This window comes from Poecilia latipinna, unplaced genomic scaffold, assembly GCF_001443285.1.
Source record: "Poecilia latipinna isolate Pla-1442-1.1 unplaced genomic scaffold, P_latipinna-1.0 Scaffold61, whole genome shotgun sequence".
NCBI classification, from domain to species: domain Eukaryota; kingdom Metazoa; phylum Chordata; class Actinopteri; order Cyprinodontiformes; family Poeciliidae; genus Poecilia; species Poecilia latipinna.
In genome coordinates this window covers 725,656-736,285 of record NW_015112677.1, presented here as the reverse complement: position 1 = coordinate 736,285, position 10,630 = coordinate 725,656, and the positions used below count along the sequence as shown (strand labels likewise).

The 10,630-nt window shown below is 38.4% G+C and overlaps 1 protein-coding gene across 1 annotated transcript in view; it reads left to right on the top strand.

The window, feature by feature from the left end:
• Positions 1-400: 400 nt before the first annotated feature.
• Positions 401-10,630, top strand: part of rngtt (RNA guanylyltransferase and 5'-phosphatase) — an 87,683-nt gene continuing 77,453 nt past the window's right edge. The window contains exons 1-7 of the mRNA XM_015057527.1: positions 401-829; positions 2,349-2,458; positions 2,539-2,642; positions 2,739-2,827; positions 4,994-5,069; positions 7,754-8,006; positions 9,813-9,922. Of these exons, the coding sequence (XP_014913013.1) occupies positions 766-829; positions 2,349-2,458; positions 2,539-2,642; positions 2,739-2,827; positions 4,994-5,069; positions 7,754-8,006; positions 9,813-9,922 (806 nt within the window). The 5' untranslated portion in view covers positions 401-765. The remainder of the gene's footprint in view (positions 830-2,348; positions 2,459-2,538; positions 2,643-2,738; positions 2,828-4,993; positions 5,070-7,753; positions 8,007-9,812; positions 9,923-10,630) is intronic.

Genomic DNA, 10,630 nt, shown 5'->3' with positions numbered 1-10,630 from the left:
CTTATATTGTTTGCATAACATGTTTTAAAAGAGCATTTCCTCTTTTAATCATACTCAATTTCATCCTTATTCTGTTGTTTTTAATATTATTGACTATGAATTGGTTTTAGCTGTGTTGTCATTTACTGATACATTTTTTAATCTCACGTTCAGTTTAGATTCATGAATTTTATTGCCATTGGACAACAAAATTGTTTCCATGTCAGCCGCTGCGTGCAGTTAAATGAAATCTTAACATGTTTTTATAAAAATAAATGAATTTAACAATATAGTGTATTAATTATTGAATGTAACGAAAAATTCCACATGAAGTCATAAGCTTTAGCTTTAGTGCGCGACTGTGCTTCATGTCATTCTGAAATGTATCAATAGGTGGCAGCATTACAGCCTATCTGCCTTAAATCGCAGATATTACTAAGAAGAAGGAGCTTGGCTCTGTAATTTAGCACAAGCTAACCCAGTGAAGTAATGCTTGCCTTTTTCTTACCATGTGGATTTAAAAAGAAAGAAAACACCTTGGAAAGAGAGAAGTAATTTTCGGGTGGTGCACTGCATTGACTCTTCACAGCCCATGTTGTGTTTAAATTCGTTCCCGCCCGTCGGAATGCTGCCCGGGCTTAAACTTGTTGGCTGATCCCTTTGAATTAGCAGCTACTGGGCCTTGAAGCCGCGGTGCTCGAGTGTAGTCTTAATCCGGGATCAGAGGTCTGTGACCGACGGATACTTATTTAAGGTTTTGCAGATTTTTACAAGTCTATTCTTAACATGTCGCACACTGGACCCCCTCCTCGATGGCGTAACTGTCCCAGGAGAGGGCAGCCTCTGGCAGGTAAATAACATATATTACATACATATGGGCTTTTTTTTTTTTTAAATGTCATCTTCTGCGAGCTATGTAAACTGAATTAACTTGTTTGCCCAAATAACATGTGGATAGTGCTAGATTCGCTGCGTTCTCTAAAAATGAAGTTGAAGTTAATTTAGAAAAACTAGCTGTCTCAGTTTGTTGTTGTTTATCTTAGAAGGCTTACATGAATGTGAGTGAACAGTGCTATCCAAGTGAAAGAGCTATATTTGGTAAATAAACCAGTGAGTTTACCGCCGAGTTCCATAGCTCACTTACAAAATTACATAAACTTGATATGTTTTAAATTTGCATTTGGATTTTGTTGTTTTTTGTATACCTAGTGAATTTTCCGGATTTATTCAATGAAGTCTGGCGTGACGCTTCTCACATGCCACCTTTAAGGGCGTGCAGATTAAATACGCATGTAGTGGCTTTCGGTGGTGCTTTTAAACCAAATTGGTATTCATGGGCAATATTTTTCAATTGGGAACAAGTTGCTTTAAACATTTTGTTTCCGTCTACAAGCTTCCTAGTATCACGTGTCAAAACAAACCGAGGCTATGCATGGTGCACGATGGACAGAGCTGTTCTTGTACGAAGTGCCAGAAACTCATCTGCCTAGAATTGCAGCTATTAACACACAAATTCAGTTAACGTTTATTACACAGGTGCACACAAGTGCATTTCCCTGAAACGTTTCACTGCACAGCTTTCAATTTTCAGTTTCTGCTATTTATCTCAAGTGTGGAATCCTGGGGATTTTGCAATGAGTAGCATTAGCCCAGAAGGTTTTTGATATAATGTCTTGCAAAATCTTAATTTCACCCTGTGGTCAGAATAATCTGGCTTTTAGGGTTAGAAGCAATGGATTTCAGTTAATCCAATTAATAATCAATGATTAATTGTTAATTTAATGATATGACAGTGGTAATAGGGATGTTTTGTGGTAGAATATCCATCTACTCCACCACTCCATCTGGAGAAAGCAAATCTAAGTAAAAAAAAAAAAAAAAAAACCTTGTATTTCTTCACAACCTGAGAATGAAGATGAGAAAAAATAATAAAAATATTCTACCCATCTTTATGACTTTATACGTTCATAAGGATGTTTTGTATTTACAATTACATTGTGATAAAATCTGGAGTTCTAAAAAGAATAATACATAAGAACCCTGAACTAAAAAGAATAAATATTTAATATCTGAACAGATTACTCTAAAACACCAAAGTAAAACAAAAAAGCACCATCAGAAGCAGATGGTTATCTATTAGAAGCAAAAAGAAAAAGCGGTTAAAATACCCCAACACAAGTCACAGCAAAGACAATTAAGATATGAGGAAGAAAGAACATTAAAGTGTTGAGATAATCTCCTTAAGCTGAGCTAAAATAAATCAGCATAGTAGCTCAAGATAGCACCTTAATTAAAAATATTTGACAAAAAAGTGACTTTACTGAATTAACATTTATTGGCAATAGTTTAATGATTTTTTTTTTCCCTAGGTAAATTCCTGCCTATGAAAACGATGTTGGGTCCTAGGTATGATGACCAAGTCGCAGAGGAGAACAGATTTCATCCGAGCATGTTGTCCAACTATTTAAAAAGTCTCAAAGTAAGGAAATTACTAAAGACAAAAGCACTGATATTGAGAAGGAAACCCATTGCTTCACTGTGTCTCTGTCTTTTCCTCAGGTGAAAATGGGTTTGCTCGTAGATTTGACGAACACTACTCGCTTTTATGACCGCAACGATATTGAGAAAGAAGGAATTAAGTATCTGAAGCTCCAGTGCAAAGGGTATGAGCAGATTTCACTGTAAATCTAAACAGCTGAAAGTGTTGGTGTTGTGTCTGTGTTTAATGCGCTGGAGTTTGTTGTTCTGTGCGTTTAAAGCCACGGGGAATGCCCTTCTAAAGAGACAACTGCAGTGTTCATCAGGCTCTGTGAGGACTTCATAGAGAAGAACCCCACAGAACTGATCGGTAAGCCATCTCTGGCAATTCATTCTCTTGGTTATTTTCCTGCCATCTTTCCAGTAGAGAACGTTACACAGTTCAAAGGCAATGCTAGCAAAAACTGAGAAAAAAAAAAAAAATATATATATATATATATATATATATAAGCTTGTGATTTTGAAGATGTTAATTAATAAGTGTCTGGCCTATTCTCTCTCTAATTTCTCTACGTTAGCAAATAGAAATCATTTTGTTGATTCTAACTGACCTGAAAGAAAAGAGTTTGTTTTGATTTAACTTTGTGCAGGTAGAAAAAAAATAGCTGCACATCCATTTAATTTGCTGCATGTAAAAATATCTGGTGTCACCTGAATATAAAGAAATGCATTTTATTTGGTGTTTTGATTTTTGCTGCGCTTGTTATAATTGTTATTACATTATAATGTTTTCAAGAATTATTTCCCAGTTAAGGGGAAAGATTTACAACCTTCATTCAAACCCTCTCAGTTTAGTTTTTAGTGTGGCAGCTTGTACTATAATTATTTAGTATCGCATAATTTAACAGTTTTGTGTCAGTGTTACTTCATTTTTATTTATTTTTGTTTATTTTGCATTTCTAATCATCTTCAGTAGTTTGATTCTGGGGAAAACTCTTATTGCAATATCCTGCGGTTTACAGTACGTTTAATAAAGTTTACAAAAACTTAATCTAGACTTTGTTTTAGCATATTTGTAGACATTATGTTATTCATGTTCAAGAAGGTAATTGAAGTTCATTTGAAAATTAAAGATATGGCTTAAGGGCTACAGTGGATGTTAGATTATGGAGAAGATGCAGTGTTATTTTGAAGCACTACCATTTGTTTACAGCAGAGGGCAGCATTACTATACAATATGATCCTTTTAATGTTTTTCATATGTTTTACTGGCATATTTGTTCACACACATCAATCAGGCTCTTATTGGGGTCTGTTCTGTCTGTAGAGCCACGCAGAATAAGCCACCCCGGTGAAGTTTTTCTTTATTAGTGGTAAAGAGAGTGGGTGAATTTTACACACTCCCAAAACAGTTTGCTGTCTGTGGAAGTCAGTATCATATTAATTTGTAATAAAGCGTAGGAGTTATCAACAGAAACAGCTCTCCTGGTGAACATTGTGTAGGTGATTGTGGGTGAAGGAGCATCAGTTGGTGTCTAAATTATTTTTTCTTTCCAACTGAAAATGCCAGTGTGTGGGCTATTATTGTATTGCTTTATGACTTTTGTTTTATGTAGTGCCTTCATAGATCCTTTAATTTTTTTTATCGTTTACTATTTTTTTGCTTATTTCATTTTTATTTTAGTAAAACAATTAGTGTCTGAATAAGTAATTAACAACAAAAGGAATCATTTAGTTGAGAAATAATTCTTGCCATGTCCCAATCAATGTCTGCGAAGACATGCAGTTTCACGCTATTGGCAGCAGGGGGCTCTCTTACACCTCGACTTTCTCTTCGTTGACTTTTTGCCTACAAATTCAGCCTTGCCTTGTAAATCGAGTAGCCTGAGCACTAAAGCAGAGTGTCTGATCGTCATCTCAACAACATCCTGTCTTTAGCTGGTAATCAGGGTTGGCTTTCTCTGCAGAACACATGTCCAATTGAAACAGCTGGGTTGATAAAGGCCAGTCAGACCTCCTAACAGGAACAACTTCTAGTCCAGACAACTTTCATTTTATTTCATTTCAAAGCTTTTGTACACCTCGCTAAGGGAAAAAGAACTAGTTTCTTAAATTTGGTGCATGTGGGGGGATAAATGTCTCTGCTTTTGTTTGTTTTCATTGTTTGTTTTTATTAAGCATTTTCTGTTCATGCCTCATTTCCTTAAATGTTTCACACATCTTTGAGTCTCCTGTGTTTGTCCAGCTGCTGGTTTGAGGCAGATTCTTGATGTAGGTATAAAGTCAGAAAGCCCTCTGAGACAATTCACTCCAGTTCTCAAAACATGGACCCATCTCAGAGATGTTGACACGAACAGAAAGGGGATAACATGCCTTTTTTTTTTTTTTTGCTTTATTCTTTATCAAGACTCTAAAGATAAATAACAACTTCTAACCATGGTGCTTTGCAAGGTGTACTTCTCTGATTGCATAGAAGTTTGCATCTTCCGCACATTTAATTTGCTGTTTTTTCCCAACATCTTTCTGTCTCCTGAAGGAGTGCACTGCACGCATGGCTTCAATCGGACGGGCTTTCTGATATGTGCGTACCTGGTGGAGAAGATGGACTGGAGGTAAGAGCTGACGCTGTGATCGCTCAGATGTCTGAGTGCAGGATTACAGAAGGACCCAGGACCCCGAGCGTGCGCCCGTACACCTGTGAGCTGCTCGCAGTCGTCTCGCTTGATAACTCAGACTATCCAGCAGAGTCTCTCCAGTGGATTGCATCATTACTTCAGTTTCATCCTCCCAGCAATTTCAGTCTTTCTTCAGCTTGCCTTTTGTGCTATTTTCTTTTCTATTTTTTCCTTTTTTGTCTCTGAGAGGTTACAGAATGTGTGATGCCACATGAGTGCACTCTGTCAGTACCAATCAACACAGAGCATCGCAAAGGCCGGGCCAGGTAGCGGTGACCGGGCCCCTTTTTTCAGAGATGGAAATGGTTTCCAGAAGCCAGGCAGGACGGCAGGGGGTTGGGGGTGCGTCTCTGCTCTGAGATGGAGAATCTCTGGAGATGTGGGGGCTGAATTAAACCCTCCCACCTCCCACTGTTTCCTGTGAAATGAATATTCTCAGGCCGTTTTCAGCTGTCATCCACTGTTAACGTGTTGAAAGATAATTCAGCTCTGAAACTGTCAACAGTGGTCCATATTTATTTATTTATCTGTTATTTTTGGATTGTTGCTGGAAATAGAAATTGAATTTTCATTAATGTGCGATTAGGCCTACAATAACAGTTTATCTATGATGAAGTGAATGCCAAGTCATTTTTTTCTTTTTGTTTATATCCACGGTTTAAGATGAGAGTGCAACTCCTGACTTTAAAACATAAAACACAGTTTGTTCTGAGTAAAATTTTAATTTTGGAGGTTTCTGCTGTTAACCAATATCTTATACCCTAAGGAGCTCAAAGTGGAGGAAAAATAGCCTCTTTAGGCTGTAAAAGCTAAATTAGAATCTATCATAATAATTGCAGGATTTGGCCCAGTTACACCAGATGTTGCACAAAGCCATGTTGGAAGGCATCCCTTTAGGCTGTTTGTTAAAGGGCAAGCAGGTAAAAAATAAAAATGACTTGACAGGTGACTGGATTAGCCACGTCTCCTATTATAAATTAGAGCAGATGGTAGGTTAAAGTCTTGATAAAGCCATGAAGCCATTGAGAAAAGCCTTCTGTTCTACTTTTAGATACCAGATTTCTGTCCTTGAAGTTTTTTTTTTTACATTTTGTCATGTACAGACATAATTTTCAAAGTATTTTTGTGAGATTTTATGTTGATAACCAACATAAAAAGACAAATATTTGGTAAACAAGAGAAAAAAATGATTCATAGTTTTACGTGAAAATCTGAAATGCATGGCATGCTTTACTATTCAGCCTGTCAAAAATGAATAGAGAATGACACAACTGTCAACCTACAAAGAAATGGTCACCCAATCAAACTGACAGACCAGGCAAAGAGAAACTTAATCAAACCTTCTGCCGTCCTCTGTTGGGGTAGCAACATCAGATAGGGCTGTAACGATTCCTCGAATGATTCGAGTACCTCGATGATTAAAATTCCTAGAGGAAAATTAATCTGCCTCGAAACTTTGTTAAATTATGTTTTATTATTTAGCGCGTGTGTTCCGCCCGGATCAACATTTGTGGTGGGCAGCACTCTCACTTCCGAAGAGGAAGGATTGTGAATATATGCAATCTTGGTATATTCAGAATGATGTTAGAATGGCCCAGTCAAAGACCAGATCAAAATTCAACTGAGAAACTGTGGTAAGACTTAGACAGTGAAGAGAAAATTTGAGTATATATTTGAGAATTACACACACACACACACACACACACATACATATAATGGTGAACCAACCGAACATTGTGGTGGTGGATAAAGAACAGAGGAAAGCCGTCGTGGTGGATGTAGCAATACCAAGTGACCACAACATCAGGAAAAAGGAGAAACTGGAGAAATACCAGGGCCTCAGAGAGGATCTGGAGAAGGCCTGGAAGGTGAAGACCATAGTGGTGCCTGTGGTCATCTCAGTCCAGAAATGTGCAGTTCTAGGCACAGCCAAGATACTGCGCAGAACCCTCAAGCTCCCAGGCCTCTGGTAGAGGACCCGAGCTCAGAGGATGAAAGAGAGAGAGAGAGACCACCCACGGAGGGTGAGAAGGGGATTATATATATAAAACGAAGCAAAACAAACCAGAGTATTCCAACTATGGTCTACATTATGCTGGTCTATTATGTAAACTTCCAAAGCAATGCATTGTGGGTTTAGGCTGATGAGCTGTGAAGAGGTGAAGAACAATGAATGGTTTTAGAATTGAGGCCACAGCAGCACCACCTCTATTAATGAAGGTCCTTCTGTTTCACTATGTAACCCAAACTGCTCCAAAATAAATGTGTTGGAGCCTAAATTCATGAATTTTAAAATGAATACAACTTCCTTTGTGTTTATACTGACAATAAGAGCCGTGTTGTAGCCTTAAGCTGCTAAAATGTATAAATCAGTCCTCTGCTGCAGCCTTAAAAAACTGTAACTAAATTTGAATACACTTCAACCTTTTGCAAAATGATTATGATGCTTTGATCAAATCCAGTCATCATCTGTAATATAGGAATTATTGATTAAACATCACTTTGAAAACTTAACATCACTGCACTGGTGATATAAAGTTTTTATTTACTTTCCTGCCTGGGGTGAGTTTTTACCAAACACAAACCCTCCCCATCTGTTTTTTTTTTTCTTTTCTTATCAGCATCGAGGCAGCTGTGGCTGCTTTCGCCCAGGCTCGGGCTCCTGGGATCTATAAGGGAGACTACCTCAAAGAGCTTTTCTGTCGCTATGGTGAGGAAGAGGACACGCCCCCAGCTCCCGCTCTGCCCGAGTGGTGCTTCGACGACGACGACGGCGATGTGGACGACGACGGCAACGCGGTGGGCCAGGAGTCGGGCCCCAGCTCCTCAGGGTCGGCGGCGCCGGGCAAGAGGAAGAAGGAGAAACTAAAACTGGTCAGAGGCTCCAGACTGGCTGATGTGTTGTGATGCTGGATTATAAAAATAGTCCCATATATATAAATTAACCACATGTGATAAACAAATACTAATTATAATCTTAGATTTACTGCTACAGTGAGACGCTACTTCAAAAATAACGGAGAATAACGCGTATTTTTTTTTTACTTTTTATTGCACCCAGACTGAAAACCCGAGCTGAGGCGAACCCAATAGGCGAGAATATGATCCACCAGACAGATCTGGAGAGCAGAGCAGCAGCTCTTAGAGCCGTTACTGCAGCACTCGGCTGTCGTTAAGGAGTACCTTCTCTCGGTTGAGAGGCCCACCTCGTCAGTTAGACCAGTCTGTGGCCGTCTGGCTGTTAGGAGAAAAATATGTGCAGAGCCCGAGAGCATTTGTGGAAACACTTGACTTCAATGTTTAATGGTAACTAGGGTAACTGGGTGGTTTTAAGACGTTTTTTTGTCCCTTCTGAGCCTGCTAAAGTCCTCTAATCTTTTCATAATTATTCTAAAAGTATAATTTCATCCATTAGCCCCACATGCTTCTTTTTATGGATTTTGTTTAAAATTAATGTATTTCTTGTTTCTTGTGGCCACCCAGAATCCACTTGTGCTGCTCTGTTGGACTCTGCAGCTCTGATCTCAGGAGATTAGCCACAGTTTCTCACTCTCTGCCAGGTCAGAGGCATTAGAGGTGAGGGAGAAATTAGATCCCTATTCTCACTCATGTGCACTCTGCTGTAACAAACCATTTTAGAGGAACCTGGAACATATCGCTGATGGTAAATTGCTGGAGGCCAAGCCATTGCCCAGTATTATCATGATCAACTTTTAAAGCAATCGGAATGATATAGTCCCCCTCTCTCTCTCTTTGTTTTTGAACAAACAGTGGAGCTTATAGAGAAGATCACTTATGTGATAGATTAAATCATTTCTCTATTAACTAAATGACTACTTTTGTTTCAAAGTCAGAATTTTAAATAATACATAATCTTAATGTAGTAGTCATTGTGTAAAATTTGAGTTATGTGGCAACACTTCAAAAACTCCATTTTGGAAATCATTAGACAATCCGCTGAGTTATCAATAATGGGAATAATAGGCCTTAACAAGTTTTGTTCATCCTTTGGTACAATTCCCAGAAGATTGAAAGTGACATATTCATCTGTAAGTATGTGTGTCCCAGAGATCATGAGTGTTTTTTGGATCAATTTCAGCAAATTCAACCATAGAACAAAAGCAAAAGAACATAAGGAAGAGTCATTATCCACAGTGAAACAAGCCATTATTTTGAAAATTAATTACTGGATTATAGTTTCTAAATGCAATTGGACAAATAATTTTTTGGTTTGATGAAACTGAACTTGGGGTGTTTGAGATGATATACTGTTGTGCCTCGTCTGTTTCTGTTTGTCTCTGTTTACTGTCACATTGAAGCAGTTAGCAGGACTTGCCTGCTCAGAACAAGCATCAAAAAACAAGTGAAAGGAGGAAGTACTTTAGAAGTGATTGTGTCAGCAGTATAAGAGCAAGGTTACAGCTGTAGTGAGACTGAGTCGAGGCAGAGTAACACGTTTTATGAGGCTAACACTTTAAATAATTAATGTGTCAGTGGTTTTAGATGGTTAAAAATAAAAGCAGCATTTTTCTTTGAATATCTCTGCCTACTTCTTTTGCACTCAGCAACTCAGAACCAGAGAAACATCTGTTTTGGATCGCTGTGTGTAGGAGGAGGTGAATGTTTATCCAAACTCCACGCCTTTTTGACTTTCCTCTTTCTCTTACTTTCTCCTCCCAGGGTGCAGTGTTTCTCGAAGGGATCTCAGTGAAAGGGGTCACACAGGTCACGACCCAACCCAAGTTGGGCGAGATCCAAAGAATGTGTCAGGAGATGGCCGAGTGGGACAGGTGAGGCGCTCCTTGATCTCTCTCGTTTTTGGGAAACTGTGTGTATACAAACGTATGTAGGTGTGCATAGTCGGGAGTGACTCATCTGTTTCAACTTTTTTTTTCTGTTTTTGGAGCATCTTCACACTTTCAGGCAGGCGGTAAAATCAGAAATAGATTTTTATATTTTAGGGGAATATACCGTAGCAGTTTTTTTTTTTTTTTTTTTCCTCCACGGAAATTGCCAGCCCCGCTGAGCTGTCTCATCCCAGCACAGAGAACAATCCACACTGTAATTTTCTCTTCCCTTCTTTTAAATACTTTCTTTAAGCCCTGTGTGCTAATTTCTAGTTTTACTATGCAATCTAAATGGGCTGATGCAGAAGGTTTTTGCCATGAAGGGTTTCAAGAGAGAAAATGTTCTCGAAGTAGTCGATGTGTAGAACCAAAATTATGTGGAGTGTCCTTTATTTGTCTTATCTATTGTAGGAGGACATCATTTTTCATACTTTCTGAGCTCATCCTTTCACTTTATAAGAAAATAACTAGGCAGTTAAAGCTGTAGCACTTCTAAAGTTCAAGCTTAAAAACTCCCAAACAAGCTTTATAGCTATGTGGAAAAAAAGATCAATTTATGAAATATCAAATTTAGTTATCTTCTTCAAGCACCCTTTGATGCATGGAAAAAAAAAATCATAGTGGAAAGTTCTGGCGCAGAAAACTCTCCCC